Source organism: Symphodus melops (genome assembly GCF_947650265.1).
Source record: "Symphodus melops genome assembly, chromosome: 8".
NCBI lineage: Eukaryota > Metazoa > Chordata > Actinopteri > Labriformes > Labridae > Symphodus > Symphodus melops.
Window position 1 is genome coordinate 17010417 of NC_136698.1, and position 20957 is coordinate 17031373.

Below are 20957 nucleotides of genomic sequence, written 5' to 3' on the forward strand. Positions count from 1 at the left end.
TTCCCTGTGGCTGTCTGTCTCTTCTTCTCATTCTTATTTAAGCCTGAAGGTCTGCCAAGAGAATACACCTACAGCGTCTTCTTCTGTCCCAATGGTCAGTGTGAATAGTAACATTCCCGAGTTCATGGTTTTACTTTTGCAGCCTCAAACTTATGAGATTTCTAAATGGGTTTTTTTTGTCTCTACTTGTACTCTGTCAAAGTTGTCAATTTCTCTGAACCTGATTGTCTGATGTGACTTACTTTTTCCATTTTCAGAGAGAATCCACATTTCCACCCCCAACAAGTACGAGTATCAGTATGTCAAAAAGCCGGCCAAGATGAACTACTTCCAGGTGGCAGTGAAGACCCACAACGATGCACATTTTGCCCTCTCTGCCAGTCCCCATGACAGTGCAGAGATGCTGGAGATCGTACTCGGTGGAAGGCAAAACACTCGCTCTTGGATCTCTGTGGGCAAGATGGGTGATCCTCTAGTCAGTGCCTCCACTTCAGGTATCCTCTCTTGGGACGAGTTCCGCAGCTTCTGGATCAGTTGGAAGGGAGGTGTGGTACAGGTAAGGAGATACAGGGATTGTTTTTGATTATTCATTCAGAAAACATATACACTATAAACATCCAACTGCCCTCAAAAATGCAGAGGCTGCAGCAGATATTTGAGAGTATAGTATTGTAACAGATGGTTTACTGTTGTACAGATGAGCACACAAAACTTTGAAAATATTTGTCAAATTATTTTTATTTTTTCAATCATAAATGGATGTTCCCAAACAAGTGGAGTTCCTTAAGGTCAAGTTTAACAGGCCTATGTTACTGATGACACTTGGTGATCTACATCTATTTGCTAGCATGGCATCCTTTGTGTGCCACACTGCTACCAAGCCCCATCTGCATCACACCTTTCACCAGAGACAGCAGCTTAAACCTTTTATTAAATTACCAATATTAAACATCAGTGGAGGGGGGGGGGGTACTTTTGGTTGAATTAGCTGTAGAGCTTGGCTTTGGCTTATTGTAATTAGGCTACAAAGTTCGTGTCGGTGCCTGTGTGTGGGGATGAGTGACTCACACTGGCATCACCAACCTTGAGCAGGATGCAGCATGTTGGAGTCGACTTTCTATTCAGGCTGTGTTCATTCTCATGTTTTCAGGGAGCGCTTGTATGAAGAAACAACATATGCACAAAATGCTTTTCCTAACCGTCCCTCTTCTCCCCAGGTGGGCCATGGCGTACATCCATCCAACGAATCAGTCATCCTCCACTGGGCGGGCCAATTCCACGGACAGGTGTGACTCTTTATGTTATCGATACAATGTACTGTCGTTACTGGATTCTGAATTCAGAGATCATTTAGACGATATTTTGTTTGTCCATCCAGGTGCGTTACATCGGCTTTTCGACAGGCTGGGGCTCAGTTGGCGAGTTTAAGATCTGGAAGAAGGAAGACTCTGACGAGAACCACAATGAGGCCTTCACTCTGGGGGTCCCACACAACATGGTACCTGGATCTGAGAGGGCCACTGTGTTTATGATCGGTAAACCTTTCTTTATGTTTACATGGAATTACATGTTATTGTGCAAGAGACTTCTAATTACACCATACTTCCATTTCAGGCTTAAAGCTTTTTGCCTGGCTTACAAAGGCTTACATTTAAATGTGAATAAAAGCAAACATTTTGAAGTGTGTTTTTAACTGTGTGTGTGTGTGTGTGTGTGTGTGTGTGTGTGTTTGTGTCTGTATTAGGGGATGTTATGGGGCCAACTCTGAATAACCTGGACAAGCTGCTGAGGCTTCCCTTCGGCTGTGGGGAGCAGAACATGATTCACTTTGCCCCCAACGTCTTTGTTCTCAAGTACCTGCAGAAGACCAGACAGCTCAGCTCTGAGGTCGAGAACGAAGCGACTGACTATCTTCTGCAAGGTAAAGACACTGAAACTCAACAACTCCAGCTTTCACAAGACCAAATTTGAATGCAAACATGTCTTTAATGGCTTTAGAATGGCCTTAAGCTGTAAATATACTAGATTACTTGGGATTTAAACTAGTGGTTAGTTAAATTAATTTGCTCTCTATAATGTTTGGATGTCCAGAAAATGTCGATGATAATTGAAGACGTGTTTATCTGAAGCTGTGCAGCATTCGAAAAATCTTGCTGGCCTACCTCTTATTAGCCGACAGCGGTTAAAGTAGAGGAAAGAAAAGGGTCAAGCATGCTCTCCGAGTGTGCCCTGAATCTCAACAAGTCAAATCCCTTCAGGCCTGACTGTGCGCAAAGTGACTCAATGCTGAGCGGAAGGAATGTTTCCTAACTTGTTGGCAAGTTTAGCGTTGTTGTTGGGTTTTAGTGGAAACTATTGGAATGAGGTTTACCTTGGATAGCAGATTGTGTTTGTGGAACCCTGGGTTTCAGAGGAGCCTTGGTCTGGCTGGCAGTTAAGACTTTGGATCACAGATTGGAACATGGATGTTGTTATTCAGATTTACCCAGACCAACCTCTCCTCCTCCTCCTCCTCCTCCTCCTCCTCCTCCTCCTCCTCCTCCTCTGTTTCCTCCACATATCATCTCAAAGAATCACTCACCATCAGTAACTCTTTCATGACTTTTTCAACTTATGTTAGGGACAGGCGCTCCTGTACTTTAAGAGAGTTACTTACAAACCTCGGACAGGTTGCAGGTTCAACTGTTGTTTTTACAGTGTCTAACATCGGAGGAGACATCGAGGTGATTTTGAGCGAGCAGAAAGGCTCCCTGCTTGTAAAAGGCATATTTATTGACTTATTTTGTCATGCAGTTGGACAATCCTGATTAAAAAAAAAGCATATAGCAACACCTTTTCATTTCATTACAGCCTGATCTGCACAAGCTGTGTGTGTGTGTGCTGCATTTGTAACACACACGCAGGTTTGGTTCGTTCTGCACAACACAGCGGGGTTCATCAAACCTATCATAAGCTCCGTGCTGATAATTGCAGCCCTCTTGTAACTCTTTGCAACATTGTGCATTCAATACTGTATATAAGAGCCATCTGATAGTGGCCTATACATCTTTTTTATGCCCAGGGAAGCCAGAGCCATTATGTTTTGTCAGCTGTGTGCCTGCACATATGTACAACATGTTAATGTAATTATGTTCAGAATGCCTCGATGAAAAATACTTGCAAATACGGCACAAGTATTTTCAGGGACTCTGTGATAAAGTGACTAGAATATGTTGGTTAAAGGCCACTGTGAACTCATGTCGACCCTGTCGTCACGAACCTGACATCTCAGCTGTGCCTTGACGGGAATCGCTGACATCGTTTTTAAACTGAACTGTCTCCCTCCCTTCTCTCTGTGGTCACAAGAATGGTCTGCAGACAATCATCCGCTTTGCAAAAACATCAAAAAAAGGAACGAGGAGAGATACTCGTCGGTAATATGTCCCACCTGTGAATGATTGTGGTGCAACCTCTCCCTTTAAATGTTTGCATTCCAGTGCTGTTGTTTGTTTTATGGTAATGTGAACCATATAATATTCTAATATTTCAACTCGTTTTCATTCCCATAAACAGTTACCCTCTCGTTCTTTAGGATAGATTTAAACCCCAGCATTAAAGACAAGCATAATATCTAGTTTAGAATATTCTATTTTTTCTTCTCTTTGCATTATTTCAAAAATGCACCTCATGCCTTTTATGCAATTTTATCCAAGTAATGACAGTGGGCTTTTTTTTTTATACACTGTCAACGCCATGTCTGCAGTGATGTAATGAGAAAACGTTGAGTTGAAGACCTACAGACTCGACAGGTTCCGTGTTTTCAGCAATATATCTTCTTTGTTCCCATCCAGGCTACCAGAGACAGCTGACCTACAAACGGCAGGATGGATCGTACAGCGCCTTCGGGGAGAGGGATTCCTCTGGCAGTATGTGGTAAGTCATGGTGGGTGTAGCTGTTAAAGTTGACTCAACTCATGCCAGCCTAACTATGCCTAGGTGCAGCCCTATTTTCCAGCTTCAACTGGGACGAAGGTTGCTGACAAAAGCAGTGAGAGGTTTTTGTCAACATCTCAGCATGCTGAACTGAACTGAACTGAATCTATTACTGTTGAAATAACTGGTGAACATTTAATTCCTGTTGACACTCTCTGAGGCAGGCAGGCAGACAAATAAATCCCATGATAAATCAGTGCTTTTCACTGCTTGCATTGTGAGGCCCATGCACGATTGGCATACCTCGGGTTGATTTATTGAGCCGAGGTTGATATCATGATTTTTAATAGAGCTAACACTGTGAAACGGGAGGTTATATAAACAGCAACGGGTCACAAACAAACTGCCAGAGTTTATTTGCAGTTAATCAGGGTTCATATCCGTGGCACTGAGTGGATACATGCTGCTTTGGCCCCGAAGACAGGCTTTTTACGCCACTATTGGAGACAGCGCTAAAAGTTGTCTGGAGCCACTTTGCCAAATGGCTCTCTACCATTTTTTTTTGTTTTTTGACATTAACTAGAACATGTCAATAAAGCATGCCTCTGAATGACTCACTACCTGGGTGTAATTAGTAACGTTGAACTTTGTTATGAACTGAACTAGCAGTGGAAAACGTCTCCCCGACATGACTTTTAGAGGATATGATATAACAAGTAGTGTTTGGAGTTTTCTTTGGCACCCAAGGCAACAAGTGTGGGTTGTGGGTACAACTTTGGCGGTGAACTTTCAGTAAATCTGCATCAGACACTTAATGAATCCTTCAACAACATTTTTGCATCCAAAACAAGCCAAGCTTTGGTTTTTGTTCCAGAGTTCATGAGGAGAGTAATGCTTTTACTACCTGCTCTAAAGAACCAGCAATTTTGTGTTAATTTATCTGGTTGGAAAAATGAAATGGACTGCACATAATGACAAGGGTTGACAGTAATGGTTTGATGTGCAGAGCTGGATTTTTTCCTGCACAGGGTGAGCTGAAGGTTTACTGACCTAAAGGTTAACTATGCAACATGTCTGTCCTAAATTCTCTAAATCGACAATAAATCTTATTACAATAGTTGTAATCTTGATGCCTAAACCTCATCCTTCTTTCAGCCACAACATTTATTTGAACTTTGTAGAGCAAGTTTTGTTTTTGCAATGTTGTTGGGAATGTCAGAGAACACGCTTTCCCTTCTCCTGACAGACAAATCTATAGAAGCCCATTTCTGCTCCTGTGATGAAAATAAAAAAGATCCTGTCAGACAATATAATGACTTAGTATCTCAACATGATGAGATAATTATACTAAGTCATTATAATGACTTACATGATCTTTGTTTTGTCCCTCACAGTGTTAGAAATGGGCTTCCATACAAGGCTAAATCATGGTCTAGATTGGGGCAGATTTGTTTTTAATTTCCCGTTGAGAGTCTTAGTCCTTGTCTCTACATGTTGAGGCTGGCATGGCAATTTGTGTCTGCCCAAAGACTGATCTGACAGTTAGCATAGTTGTTTGGGGGGGTGGGGGTCTGAATACCAGAGATGAAAAGAACTGATATCTGCTGCTCTATTCACCTAATAGCTCTTACCAGCCCTGGCCTATATCAAACTGTCAAGCCAATAGTTCTCTTTTTTGTTCGCTGTAGCTTGCCATAAATTGATGAGAGGTTTTATTTGTAAATTAAGTTAAAAATAGGCTTCATGATATGTAGACTTGTAGACGATTGATGCTGCTGTAAGACTGGGAATAAAGGTTGATCTTATCTCTAAGCCACAGCCATTCTTAAGGTCTTTTTTTTTTTTTTTTTTTCAAGATTTATTTTTGGGCTTGTATTCCTTTTTATTTGATAGGACAGCTGAAAGAGAACGAAACCAGGGAAAAAGACTGGGGAATGACATTTGGGAAAGGAGCAGCGTCGGATTTGAACCCTGGCCGTCCCAGGATGGAGGCACCGCTTCACTGCTAGGCCATCTGGGGCATTTACTGAATTCCCATTTGTAAAGAAGTCCTGAGGTTGTGCTCTGACTATCACACTTCTCAGCCTCCTGGGAAAGGTGAAGGAGTTGAGCTAAACGTCAGCGCCTCCAAAACCATGCTAAGACTCCCGGTTTGTGTTACGAATCAGGGTCAATAGATTCATGAGATTATCAGACCGCAGCGACAGTAATGTTGGGCACGTAGATTTTTTTTGTAGTCCTGCTGACAAACTAACAGCTACAAAACTACAAAAACAGACAAAGAGAGGTGAAAACATGTATCCAACCCTTCTATGTTTTATTATGTACCCTTATCTGTTGTATTTACAGAAACGCTTTAGATCCACCCTTTAAAGCAACACGATGGTGAGGAGTAGCTCGGAGATGGGCTTTTGAATAAGAAGGTTAGAAAACAGCAGAAGAAAAGAGGAGGGGGGGGTGGGGATCCGGAGAGAGTGACCCCCAGGAACAAGTGGTGGAAGTTAACTTGTCGAGTGCTTCCTTCCTTCCTCAAATTAAATAATAGTTACACTTTCCAGCACCAGTCTCCCTAAGGCCTGTCATTTAAAGCCAGTGACTCAATATTACTTAACATTAACATTTACGGCAGGCTTGCGGCTACGTCGTTTTACCTCCAAGAGGAAATAACATCCAGGTTCCAGCCGGGGAAGATTTAATGTTTCGCCTTATGAGAGCGAGGCTCTGTTTCTTTCCTGCTCAGCTCCCCTGGTGCTCATTCTTGGATTCCGCTCTCACTTATGAGCTGTGTTGAGAAACTAGAGCACGACCTGTTTATTTATTACCTCATTTCCATCTTGTGTTTCTTTTGTTTATGGTAAGCAGCTTGCATCATCCTATAAGTCAGTTGTAGTCAGGGGTGCTGTAATGGAATGCCTCGCTGCCATCACGGAGGGGCTGCTGGGCCAAAGACTGCAAGCTTTCGATCACTACCGGGAGGTCTGTTGTTTAAGGATGAGTGTGTGTTTATTAGCTCAGCCGTGTCCCCCCTGGGCTAACCTTGGCCTTTCTCTGTGGTTCCTCTGGTCCTTCTTCGTCATGGCCAACAAAAACCACTGCTCATAAACTTTCAGTTGCACTCCCAGGCCAGCTAAATTCACGTCCTCCATCGCTGGGAGCCCTGCTTGTGTAAGTCACAGCGATGTTTTCGGGGAATCTCCAATGGAGAGAGATACTTGATTACCCTGGGTGAGATTTCAATTTCTATCTTTCAACACTCATCTGCTCCCCTCCTTTCTCTGCTTCCTTTCCTTTCCGTTTCCTCAAATCTGACCGTACATACTCGTCCTTTATCCCTTTTATCTTTGACAAAAACATCCCTCCGTTAGCATTTTTTTATTTTCGACCACAACCCCTCCTCTTATGTCAGTGTTGTCGGAAAACTTCTCTTGCCATTGAATACATTGACGCCCTCTCCAGCTCTCCATAGTTAAGTGTATCTGAGGGATTCGCCTGCACACGTTTATAAAGGATATTCTTCTCCTTTTTCGTTCCCTTCCCCTTTATCTTTCTCCCCCCTCCACCCCCCGCCCTTCTTCCTCTAGGTTGACAGCGTTTGTGCTGAAGTCCTTTGCTCAGTCAAGGGGTTTCATCTATATCGACCCTGAGGAGCTTCGCGCCGCCAAGTCTTGGCTCATCAAACATCAACGAGATGATGGCTCGTTCCCTGCCATGGGACGCATCCTTAACAAGGACCTGCAGGTACATGCTTGTGCCCTTGGTGGATTTCAACTAGCAAATCTCAACGGCATTATATGTCAGGAAAAGAGAGATGGAGATGAGAGATTTCGTATTGCTCCTTGAGATGATGATAAAACAGATCTGGTCTGTCAGGATAGCATTCCTGTGATCCCATGAGTCTATAAACTTTGTTTTCAGTGTGTTCATGTGTCAAGTATAAGATAACTAAGACCACCATCTAAGATCGCTTAAGAAGATCTGGAAAACACATTCCCAAAGAAGATAAATATCCTAAATATTTACACAAGTGGAACACTGAGGAGTCAGTGTTTTGCACTAAGATCCCTGTTACCATGGTGGGCATTTACAAACACAATGCAAACAACAGGAAATTAACTTAAAGCTAATCTTATTGTCTTTCTTCTTTACAGGGAGGGATCCATGGGAAAATCTCACTTACAGCTTATGTGGTAGTAGCTCTCTTGGAAACGGGGATAACCACGGAGGTAAGCAGCCCAGCCACACAACATGCCACTTCCCTCTCGACTCGCGAATACATGTCGAACTTTTCCTGATCACTCGCCCACAACAGATTTAAAAGTACAAAAAAAAAAAAGACTCACGATGACTGTTTTTAAAGGAGGAAAGTTTTTATAGTAAACAAGTGCAAAACTACCTGTCCCACTTGCACAACTTATTCCTGCAGCCCATCCAAGCAGCCTGCTGTGAAATCAAGCCCGGGTCATGTGTGGACCTATCTCTGCATTCCTGATAGCTGTGAAGATGGATGTGCTGGCAGTCAGCCTACTCATATTTGTTATGCCCCAGTGCTGCTCTTCTAATACATAATCATCGTTTGGACGACATCAAAAGATTTATTCTGACATGTAAAGACAATTATGTTCTGGAAAAGGCACCCTTCAGCTGTCTTCTTCTTCTGTTTTTGTCTCAACTTCTCTGCTTTCTTTCTTTTGTGGGGCCGTAATTTGACTTTATTCTGTCACTAATAATAATGAATAATAATTAATAATTTTTACAACATTAATCAAGTACAATCGTCCTCAAAATGCATTGCTTACTCTGGCAAGATGCCACCCAACCTCTGATTGTTTTTGCTTTTGATCTCTCCCTTTGTCCACATGGTTGACTCTTTATTTAGCATTTCCTTTCCCTGGCTCCTCTCCACCACCCCTCCTATCTATCTCAAAGCTTTGTTTTTTTTTCCCCTTTACAACTGATAAAAACTGAAAATGTATCCATCACATCAAAGCCCCCCCCCCCCCCCCCCCCCCCCCCCTCCAATTTCATTTAATTAAAAGATGACCGCTGCAATTACAGTGAGTGGCTCTGGAGGCCTATCATGTCATGGATGAGAGGGAAGGTCACATCTGCATGAGATGAAAGTCAACTCTCAACTTTTTAATGGCCAAAATGAAAGCTTATTCAATAACTTCAACACGGCTGAGGAGCAGTTTAACAAGATGGGGGTTGTGATTCGAGCATGTGTGTTTTTGTCTGTCAGTGTGTGTAAAGGTGTTCCATTGGTCCGGTCATCTTAGATTATCTTGATGAGAAATACGAATAATGCAGTACAAATTATAAACTTTTTGGGGATCCAAAGTGATCATTTAGATTTACCTGTAGCAAAAGTTACCTGTGAGTGGGGCTTGTTTCTGTAGTAAATGTTCAATGATGAAACTGTGAAACAGATGGATTATTTTAGAAATGAATTGTCTGTGGTCAGACAACACAGCAACAGAACACACACCAACACTGAGACACATCTAGTTTTTAGCTCACAACATACACTTGGCTCCAATCCAAATGTAACTCTGCTCCTATGAGATCCCTTATACTGTGTATTACAGCTTCACAAACCTAAGATAACATTTACCCGTAGATGGTTGACAGATTTAAAAGATATATCCACAAAATTGCCAAGATGAATGACGTGAAAAATTCGTGCTAACATTACCAAACATGGGTTGTCGAAACTAAATAGCCTGTGCTTTTTCCTCATTCACTTGCTGGATACTGAGCTAGCTCACATTTACCACACAAAGTCAGGATATTTATGGCGGTGGCTAGCTTGACCGTCTCCTGTGGGTGTTCAACTGAAAACATTACTTTTTGGGCTGCAGAAATCTCTTAAAAAAAACAAAACTCTGGATATTTCCCGGATGAGTTGTATATGTGAACGCAAACAGACACTTTTTTTGCCCGGAGCGAGTTTTTTTGTTGTTGTTAGCAAGTCTTCGTGGGCTAAATGTAAGAATGCTGCAGGATATCCTGCTGCAGGGTGGAGTGATGTTTCTATACTGTGACTGGGTGCAAAGAGTGTCTGCACGCGACCACTACGATGTCTGTGCGCATAATCAAACAGCTGCATTACTTTTTTTATTCTATCATTTAAAAAAAAAAGTTTAATGGAACAATAATATCTGAGAATGAAAATATTGATACAATTTGCCGGTACATTTATGAGAATAATTGTTTACAGTTTTTTTCTTTTTTAATGTATCCTATAGCAGACTCTATTGTTTCATCCGCTACTCCTGCGTTGATGTTTTTTACATTACGTTATTCATGCTTGCTATGAAATAGCACAGAAATAAATGAATGAAGCTATTGAGCAAAATCTTTATGAAGTCAATATATATGTCGCCCCTGCCCCAGGAAGAGAAGGTTGCAGTGGCCAAAGCCAAGGATTTCCTGGAGAGCAACACCTACTCTGCTGATGACCCTTACACCACAGCCCTGTCTGCTTACGCTTTGGCTCTACTCCGCAGCCCTTACGCTCCGCTGGCGCTGCGTCGCCTAAACCACATGGCCATCACGCAAGGTACTGCAACAGTACAGCAGCACTGAACTGTCAGCTCTACAGTCGAAGCCTCTACCTTGAAGCTCCTGGTTTAAACGAGCAATCACTCACAGGTTCTAAGACAGGAGTCACTATGAAAAGAGCTGCTGATGTCCGCCAGTTCAGTCCACTCCTCCCCCCCCCCCATGTTTCTTATCTCACTGTTGGGTTCCTTCGGCCATTTCCTTCTTTTCCCCTTGACTGAAGCTTTCTGCAAGTTTTGGCAGATTCAACAGAATTTAAGGGAACACAAAATGTTTTTTCTTGATTACGATAATTACTATCCCCAAGTGCAATGAAGGCGCAGGGTTTGTCTGCACAGCTGCTAAAAGGTTCACACAGTTAGCATATTGATTCACTATGTTTATCTTTGTAGATGGACTCACTCACTGGAGTCTGACTGGCAGCACTATGACAGATGAAGACACTTTCATGGGCTTCAGTGACGGCCTGTCTCAGTCAGGTATACTGTTCTTGTATAACATTTAACATTCTCCTAACTATGAGTTTTATAAGAAGAATCAGTTACTGCTCCCTACTGTACCAATATTAAAAGACAGAATTAAAAAAAACAAAAAAACAACTAAAAACAAATGGATTCTCACTTTTTTCCCCCAGTAGTGTCAGCAGAGGTGGAGATGACAGCCTATGGTCTTCTGACCTACACCCTCCTTGGGGATGTGGCTTCTGCCCTGCCTGTGGTCAAATGGCTCTCCCAGCAGAGGAATGCATTGGGTGGCTTCTCATCCACACAGGTATCCCTATTTCTCTTGGGTTTCCTTTTTCATTCAGTGATATAATTATTAGAAAACACAGGAAAAAAAATCTTGTACATCTTAAGTTCGATCACCGTTCACTTATACCTTCTTTTGTATCTAACCAATTCTTTATTATTTGTTGACACTTTATCTTGGTTAAACTTTTAGTATAGCTGCACAGTCCTTCATTTGCTGCTCTCTGTGCCCTTCAATTGCCCCAAATAAAGTTTTTGGTTTTTGAATTTGAGAAACCGTTTTTCCCTGTTGTCCTCTGTGTTCTGTCTCTCCAATAGAAAATAATAAGCAGTCTAATAATTAACAGAAGTTAATTTTGTTCTGTTTACTCTCTTGTTGCCCCTTTGTTAACGTTTGAACCTTTGTCCTTAAAATGAATTTGAAATGTTTTAATATATGTATTTATTTATTTACAATATACTTTATTGACCTCTGTGGGGAAGTGAATGAACATAAGCCATTACTACTTCAGTCAGAAGATGCCTCATCCATCCAGAAGCCATGTTGACATTGTCCTAAACCTCTGTACAGGACACCTGTGTAGCTCTCCAGGCTCTGTCAGAGTACGCCATCCTGTCCTATGTGGGGGGGGTCAACCTCACCATCTCACTGGCATCCACCAACCTCGACTTCCAGGAGACAATTGAACTTAACAGAGACAACAACAAAATCCTGCAAAGCGCCAAGGTGATAACAATGCTAACAGTGATTCTTTAATGGGGAATGGCCAATCAAATCACATGGATTTGTTTTTTTTGGGTTTTTTTTGGGTTTTTTTTGTTCCACTTGTGAATTGTATTGCTTTGATCCAATCTAGAAGCATTTCCCGCTTTAATACAGTGATTTATGATAGCAGTACTCACCAGAGCCACACTTTGGAATGAAACATTCATCTCTGGGTTTCTATGTTTGGCTGTTTAGTAGCCAAGACATTTTCACACTGCCAAACCAAACTGGGCTGGATTTCCCAAAAGCACCTTGTTGGTCTGTTGATTTAATAACTCTGTTTTATTAGCCTGGTTGCCCACACATTACAAACCTGAAGTGTGGGCAAGAACAACCTTGGCTGGAGCACTGTGGCGTCAGGTCAGCCCTGCTGTGTGAGTGAAAGTGCTCCTGTAGACAGCCAGAGCGGCTCAGGTGAGAGAGCAATATTTCTCTGCTGGGCATGTTCCTCTGCTGTGATTAGTGGTGTCAGCTTAATTGGGGGCAATTAAGGCCTGCTGGTTGGTAGCCAGAGAGGCACTAGTGGCTGTGCAGCAGCCTACAGCATTCATTCACTTGATAAATGGCTCATTCACCTCTCCCTGCCTCCTCTGACTCTCTTTGTTTCTCTTCTTTCCTCTGTCCCTCTCTCTTATTTCCCAGATCCCCAGTATCCCCACAGGCCTTTTTGTCAGCGCAAAAGGAGAAGGCTGCTGTCTCATGCAGGTAGTGTATAACTTCACCGTACAAACACTCAAAAGACAGATTTGAAATCAAACCATGATGTCATCTGCTTAGCACAAGAATCTGGTGGTACCAGTGGGGTGTTTTTTTTTTTTTCACCTCCCGATGCCCAGATTCCTCTTTGTAAATTGGAGTAATCTGGTAGAGTTTAGCCGGATGCTTTGGAAAGCGTTGATTCCTGTGGCCCCCTGGTCAGGATTCTGTTTACATCCTACCTTGGTGCAGACAAACAGAACCCCCTTTCATAAACAGTCAATGCTTTTTCCTTCTCCTGGATGATATTTTGTCCTCTTTTCTTATCATCCATGTTTAAACATTTGTCTGCATTTTAAACCAAACGAATGAATAAATGTAAAAGAAGATATTTACATTTGTTTGTTTGGTTGTTTGTTTGTTTTTTTCTTCTTCTGGGGGGGGGGGGCTTCAATTTGACTGAGGCAGAGCCAGCTACAAAGCAGTGACGAACAAATCTTCCAACTCTTTCACCTCAACAAGTTCCATACACACAAACACACATTTCCTTTCTTCTGGCTCCCAACCCTCTCTACTCCTCTCTCCATCCACACCTCTCCGTGCGTCAGTTCACCCCTCTGACAGGCCCTCGGGCCAGCAGCACCTGGGCTCTAATGAGATACAAGAGCAGGCAATCAAAGAGACCGGCCCGAGTGTGTGTTGAAGATGCACTGTATGTGATGAGTATACGTCCTGTGCCTCGGGATTGTTATTTAGTAGCTTTGCAAAGGTCTCAAATCAGTGTGGATGATTTATTCAGAATGTGTGCCGTTCTGGGAATAATAATCTCCTGTGAAATTTAAGAGCATCAAAGCAGAAAGTTTTTCCTCAGGCTGAAATAGAAGCCTTCTGTATGCATGTCTTGTGGCCAGTGAAAATGATTTGTGGTTTATGCTTTTAAAGGCTGCCTAATATGTCCCCCCCCCCCCACATACACACACACTCACACACACACACACACACACACACACACACACACTTGTTAAGTCCTCTCAAGGCTGGAGGTCCTAAATATTTGAACTCAAACTAGTAGTAGTAGCAGAAGTCGAAGCCCAGCCCACATGGACTTACACACCTCAGAAGAACATGATAGATGTAACATCTGTTTGGAATAAACATTCAATCCGAATGAGAATCATAGTGAAAGAAAAACACAAATATATAACAGAACGGGTCAAACACTGACACACTCTAATATTAACACAATTTAACTTTTTAGTCATTAGAATGTCAACACCTTTAAATCTGCTTTAGTTTTCGTAAATCAAACATAAAACATAACACAAGGCGCTGCGAAAAACATTTTTTACACAAGTTCAGCAAGCTTCACTTTTTGTGTAAACAGATGCTGCAGTCAGTCCATATTAGACAATGAGAAAGTCTTTTTTCACAAAAGCTGATGTTTAGTGTGATACAAAAAGTACATTTACAGATACATGGGCCAAAAATGTTGATACAAGGTTTTTGAGCAGTTTCTTTTTTCATGATAATAATAATTAAAGTTTATTTTTAAAGCACTTATCAAAACCGCTCCCAATGAAAAAAAAAAAAAAACTTAATAAGATGTCGTTGGGTTTGCAGATACGAAGCCTACTCTCTCCAGAGACATGATTGTTGGTCTAAATTTAGCATCAGATTATTAGTTAAGAGCTGAGTAATAATTCATCCTAAAAGTAATCTGAATGGATGTAAAAAAGTGACGATTATTCATCAAATAGTCCTTGACTTATTATTACATTTAAAAAAAAACACACAGATGGAATCTTCATGGTGGCACAAGAGAAACACTTAGGAGATAAACATGCAGTCAGGGGGATCTATCCTTCGATTAACATACTGTAAATGTCTTTACTTAATCAGAGGGGTCTGTCTTGTGGATGTTGTGTGATGGTCAGAGAAAAGCCGGGGGATCAAGGAGTCTATGAATGCCTCTTCCTACTTTAATGGGAAAACATCAAATACATGTATTATTTGATGTTAAGTATTTTTTGAATGGATATCAACATTTATACTCCTATTTCATTTTCCTTGTCTGTAGATTGATGTGTCTTACAACCTACCTGACCCAGTATCCAAGCCAGCCTTCCTGCTCAAGGTGGACCTTAAAGAGCCTTTCCAGGAGCGACACCAGCAGCCTCCCCCCTCCTCTTCATCAAATCCCCGTCACCCTTCCTCACGTCCGCGTAGCCGTGCAGACAACCGCTCTGAACTTAACCGCAAGCGGCGGGCGCCCATTGATGACGATGACCCGGCGGCTTACCAGGACAAAATGGATTTCCACATCTCTTTAGAAGTCTGTGCCAGGTAAAACGAGAACACCAACGTGTACAAAGACATTGACTTGGTAAAGCTCTGCCGCTTACGATCGCTCATTGTTAAACTTACTCTTTTTTTTGTCTAGGTGGCTTCATTCAGGCTCTTCAAACATGGCTGTCATTGAAGTTCCCATGATTTCTGGTTTCCGTGCAGATGTTGAAAGCCTAGAGAGGGTATGGAACCACATTAGTATACATGCATAAACTGTCCTAATGTTAATACTGTATGTTCCACATCCTTCATGTTTAAGAAACCCGGAGAAACCAATCGTTCTTTAAGGTTCGTGGCTGACAGATTGCTAGCCAAGCATTGCATGTTGTAAGTTGTAGACAGTCTTTTATGGAATTCAACATATTGTTCTCACTTTTTTAGGAAAACTCAAGTATCAAATATTACATTCACCTCAACAAGTATGCGTTGTTTGGAAACTTGCATAAAAACACACGTAAATGCTATGGATATGCACAATGATTGTGGCTGTTGGAAGGTATACATTTTTATTAGGTCAGGGGGACTCAGAAGGTCAAAGGTCATTCTCTCCATTAAAATTGCTGGACAGAGCCAATCCTAAAAATGTTGTTCTTTTGCAACCAGCTTTTAACTGCTGTGTGTGTTACACACACGTGCAATGGGAAAGTATTTCATGTGTGTCTTAGTCACCTGGAATGGTCATTAAGGTGAAGGGGATTTTTATGGTGTTTTTTTTTTTACATGTATTAAAGGAGAAAGACCAGTCAGCTCAAGGCCTGTGGAGTTAGAATGTCTCAGGTTGAGAGGCCGTTTGACCTCTCAGGGCCTTCAAGAACAAACACACACACACACACACACACACACACACACACACACACACACACACATCTCATTGCAACCTCACGATGTACCTGAAGTAAAAGTTGTGTAATTTAAATAAATAAATAACATAAAATAAATATTTGTTAATGAACAGTAGATGTGACTGAAAGAGCATTGGCAAAAGATTGACGGGCGATTTGAAGAATGGTTTGGTTTTTGTGAATGAGAGATTGTGATGTTAAATTTAAGGGCAGGATCCTGGTCAGCTCCCAAGTCACCCATCAGAAGCTTGTCCCTCATTACTAGATAGTTATGAGCCTTAGTCTGCAGGCGTCCACTTTTAAAAGAACCACCTCTCTGGCTACCTGGGGATATGTTAAACACTGGCACACATACATGCTCACTCACAGTGTCTGTGTGTCGGTCGAGGCTGACCTGAGTTGCAGTGGCTAACAAGCTCAGTTTACACCCCTACTGGCCTCCCTTGGAGTTTTACTGCTGCCTGCCTGACTGCCACTTGCATTCCTCAATTTATGGTGGCAAACTTGGCTTCTGCAGTCATGTCTCGATGCTTTCATGGAAGCTGAAGTCATGAATGATTTGTCCAGTGACTGATTGGGAGTAACTAACGGCCTCTTATCACCCAATATAATGAGCTTAATTTAACATCTGGGGAGTCATTAAATGTATAATGTTGGGGCTATGGGACGCCATTGTCAGTGTTTGGTTGCTAGTTAGAAAACAATGCTTTAAAAAAACACACACACACACACAAGGACAACTTGTCTGTGTGCATCTCTGTTTGTGTGTATGTGTGTGTCTTTTTGTGTCTCGATGGCGCCAGCTCAGGCTGAGCACCTCATAAACCCCTGCTCTCCAAAGGCTGCCACCTTTGACAGAATGAAAAAATCCCCCATGGGGGGAGTGAACTCTGCTGGCTCCCAATGTTTGGTAAATGGACTTCAGCTTATATGGTGCTTTTCTCGTCTTCTGACTACTCAAAGCGCTTTTACGCTGCACGTCACACCGACCCGTTCACACACTGATGGCACTGAGGTTGCTATGTAGTATCAGAGACCAGAAGTGGCTGATCCATTTATACAGCAGCAGTTGGAGCAATGCAGAGTTAAGTGTCTTGCTCAAGGACACGATGGACATGTTGCTCGAACTTCCGGTTGAGAGACGATGACTCTACCAACTGAGCCACAGCCGTCCCCATGACTCATTCAAAAGGTTAAAGTTAGTTGATTTAGAGAGTAATCAGCGAGGACAGAGGATCATCGGCTGCACCCTAAAGGACATTTACAACTCCTGCTGCCTGAACAGAGCAAAAAACATGGTTATGGACAGCTCTCACCCCGACTTTCTTATTATTTAAAATCTTTTATCTGTCAGGACACTTTTTTATACTACCCCATGTAAATACTCGTAAATACACGTACTTTGCTCAAGTGCCTGAATGAGAGTTTTGTTGTTTTGTGGACTTTGTGTGCACTTTGAGGTGAAGCTGTCATTTGATTTGTACATTGTATAATGACAATACAGACATTCTATTCTAAATGAACAGGATATGGTCATGCATGTCTGATCCAGCTAGATCCAGCCTGTCTGTGAAAACTTTAAACATCAAACTCGGGATGAATCAGTGATTGGACAATCCGATCCTCTGTTGATTTCAAGTCATTGAGGGCTAGCTAATTAGATGATCTGTGCTGTATATTTTCACTGATGGCCATGTTGTCATGGTGAAGGGCAGATGTTTTTATCCTACATGTGGACCATGTCGACGGTCGTAGTTGGGGGAGTAATGGCAACTGCACCTCAGGCGTACAGTTTGAGTTTGAACGTTTTTAGTTTGTTGTATGCACAAATAAATGATAACTGACACATTTTCTGAACCAATTCCAGCACTTAGCCAGACCATAATGTTTATCCCAACAGACTGACTTGAATCCTATTGGGTTGTGTTTGAGCTCAATTTTCCTCTCATCTTCCTCCACAGCTGCTGATGGACAAGCGAGTGGGTCTGAAGCGATACGAGCTGAACGGGAGGAAAGTGTTGTTCTACTTTGATGAGGTGGGTTTAGTTCATGTTCCTCCATGTTGTGCTCATCTGGAGTCAGTGTCGGTGTGAAGTGTATTTTTTTGTAATGTATGTTTCGGAATGTTTTTGTTTCTTATTTTTCTTTGTTTATCATCCGCTCTTAGATTCCCAGCCAGTGTATGACGTGTGTGGCCTTCCAAGCTGTCAGGGAGTACATTGTGGGCAAGACGGCGCCTGTTCCGGTTAAGATCTATGACTACTATGAACCAGGTGTGCCTCTGATGAATATTTTTAGAACCACTGTTAAAAGACGGAGAGTTGGAAAACTGTCTAACTTACCATGATTTATGAAGTGACTTCTTTTTACTGGAAATTGGGGAAGTTTATGATGCAGTTATGGTAAGTGTCATCATTATTTGGTGTGTGTGTGGATGTGTGAACGTGCTGGTGTGGGTCTGTGCTTGTTTTGTAGCCTTTGAGGCCACCCGGTTCTACAACGTTAGCGAGAGCAGTCCGTTGGCACGGGAGCTCTGCGATGGACCCACTTGCAACGAGGTGGAAAGTTCAACCAATCAGTGGATAGGTGAGACTTAAGCTCGGAGTCTAATGATTCACAGATGCCCAACTTCCATCAATCTACTAAAAAAACACCTTTTTATTTTTTTCAGGTTTTGTGCAGGCAAATCAATGCAATAATGTGTTTGGATGTCTGGAGGAGGAGAAGTTTGAGCGCTGCACTTGCTACAGGGACTGCGGTTACGATGGGGAGCCGGTTTGTGGGTCTGATGGGCAGCTCTACCAGAACCAATGTCAGATGGAGGTGTTTGCCTGTCGAAATGGGACACGTATCAAGCAGGTTCCCCTGACCCAGTGTCCTCAAAGTAAGAGCCCTCTTGAAAGAGGAGGTACCTTCTTCATGTTTACCATCCCAACCAACTTTGACCAGTTCCTCTGACATCTGACGCACTTCCTCCCTCTCAGCTTCCCTCCTCTTCTTCTCCTTAAACTTCTGGTTGACTTGGTAATAGGAAGTAAAAAGATGCTGATTTTGTATGATAAGTTAACTACTGCCGTGTGGTAATTATAAGCCCATAATGTGTTAGAAACTGGCTAGATTTCTTCTGGTTTCAGATAAAGATTTTAACAATTAAATTACATCCCTTCAATGCTTTCCTCCAAAATAAGAACTTACAAAAAGCTTGAATTTGAAAGACGATGAAAACCCTGCTAAACACTCATAGATGTGACAGTATTTTTTTTAATGGTTCTTGCTTTTTATTTATTATTCATTCTTTTATTTAACAATTCCAAAGTACCAATGCCAAGAAAGGATCTTTGGACATATTACAGATGTTAATAATAATGACATAATATGAATGAAGAAGGACAGAGCGAGTGAGAGAACGAGCTACTGTTAGCTATTTTACATTAAAGTTTGACTTCTTTATTTGGGCTTATTAAATTTATTTAGGGTTTTTTTGTTGCCTTCATTGGATAGGACAGTTGAGAGAGGCGGGGGATGTTGGGGATGGCATGCAGCAAAAGGCCGAGGTTGGATTTGAACTAACAGCCGCTGCAAGGGGCCCGCGACACAACCGCTAGGCTATGGGCTGCTTTAAGTGTCACAGCTCTATGTCCATTAGTGAAATATGAAAGTTGGAGAAGTGTCACAATTCTATGCTATATTCTCTGAACTAAATACAAAAACTTTATTCAAAGGAAATGATGTGTCCCTGGAACATTTTTGAGCTGAAAAGCTACCAGGAGAATCACAGTTTCACTGTAGCGGCCTCCCACCATAACTTCTCTAATAGCATTTTATCTTCAAACAGTTTTCCAGGGACCACATGTTCCTCTGATGATAGATTGTGTATAGAGTGATGAATATATACCACAGAATCTGTACATTTCTCCAGCTTTCACATTTCTCTTCTTACATAATGCATCTGTTTTTTTTTTTTTATGTTTTCTTATATCTCTCATTTCTCAGTGCTGCCACTGACAAGAGCCTCTGTTGTTGTTTTTTATAGCAGTGACAGTAAAGATAAATTATATTTTATTTCTTTGATCAGTTTGAAATACGTAGACTGCATCTAGCAAGTGGCTTTAGAAAATTACACTGGCAGGACTGAAAGTTCAAGGACTTCAAGGTGGCAAGGACTTGTCAGGGTAAAACAAGCTGACGTTTGTAGACTTTTTGTTTATCCAATAGGTGCTTTATTAATCAAAGACACTGAGAATACATCTCACAACTTTTCTCCCTCCAGAGGAATAAATGTGTCTGTGTAGGTGTTCTCTCGATCTCTTGTGATCTTGTGTAATTCAGTGGAAGCAGTCAGTTGCCTTTGATGTATCACAGTCTGGGTGTGTAATCGTCCGCGTGCCCATTGTTCATTTATCTGTGTGTGTGTGTCTGCATGCACATGCACGTGTGTTTGCGCTCATCTGTGTGCAGGGATCTGAGCGCTGGAAACAGCTGTTCAGGTGTTGAGCTGATTACTGGATGAGTTTTCTAAGGAGAACAACCCTCCGCAGCCCCCCCCCCCTTTTTTTTTTTTTTTGCTCTCTGCTGTATTACAGGGCTCTCTCCAAATGACAGAGTGCTTTTGTCCAGCCCTTTGAAATCCTTGTCACATTCCTTTCCGACGCACAGACCAACAACAAAGGAGACCTTCATGTTGTGGAGCAGATTGGAAAAAGGCATAGACAAAACTTTGGTGGGAAAAGACCTTAGTTTGTGCCAAGTGGTTCATGCTGTTTATCAAAAGAGTTTTGTTTCAAGTTCCCCGACATTGTTTGTTTGTGTATGCTTGTGCGGAGGAGATTCCTGCCACCATTTTCCTGTTTTGAAAAGGAAAAAGATACAATTTGTTTCCACACACAGCCCCTCTGGCTGCTATTTCTGGATGAGTTTTGATGCAGACCTCTGTTGAGACTAAGTGTACATCATTATCTTGCCAAGAAGTGTTGCGCAGTGGGCTGGATAATGCTTCTGTGCAGTATTTAGATTATGCAACACTGAAACTCTGTTGTTTCTGCTACTAGTTTCCTTAGCTGCTGTGGCAGCCACATACATGTGAAT

The 20957-nt window shown here is 42.0% G+C and overlaps 1 protein-coding gene across 2 annotated transcripts in view; it reads left to right on the forward strand.

Moving 5' to 3' along the window:
- cpamd8 (C3 and PZP like alpha-2-macroglobulin domain containing 8) overlaps positions 1 to 20957 on the forward strand; it is a 43682-nt gene that overhangs the window by 18437 nt on the left and 4288 nt on the right. The window contains exons 23-41 of one of the 2 annotated variants that reach the window (XM_079349850.1): positions 43 to 94; positions 258 to 556; positions 1218 to 1286; positions 1379 to 1535; positions 1745 to 1921; positions 3831 to 3912; positions 7494 to 7650; positions 8061 to 8135; positions 10306 to 10471; positions 10866 to 10952; positions 11108 to 11244; positions 11794 to 11949; positions 12631 to 12693; positions 14762 to 15027; positions 15125 to 15212; positions 17834 to 17908; positions 18040 to 18145; positions 18348 to 18458; positions 18544 to 18756. In XM_079349850.1, coding sequence (XP_079205976.1) covers positions 43 to 94; positions 258 to 556; positions 1218 to 1286; positions 1379 to 1535; positions 1745 to 1921; positions 3831 to 3912; positions 7494 to 7650; positions 8061 to 8135; positions 10306 to 10471; positions 10866 to 10952; positions 11108 to 11244; positions 11794 to 11949; positions 12631 to 12693; positions 14762 to 15027; positions 15125 to 15212; positions 17834 to 17908; positions 18040 to 18145; positions 18348 to 18458; positions 18544 to 18756 — 2536 coding nt within the window. The remainder of the gene's footprint in view (positions 1 to 42; positions 95 to 257; positions 557 to 1217; positions 1287 to 1378; positions 1536 to 1744; positions 1922 to 3830; positions 3913 to 7493; positions 7651 to 8060; positions 8136 to 10305; positions 10472 to 10865; positions 10953 to 11107; positions 11245 to 11793; positions 11950 to 12630; positions 12694 to 14761; positions 15028 to 15124; positions 15213 to 17833; positions 17909 to 18039; positions 18146 to 18347; positions 18459 to 18543; positions 18757 to 20957) is intronic. The other variant, XM_079349851.1, reaches the window with a different exon arrangement.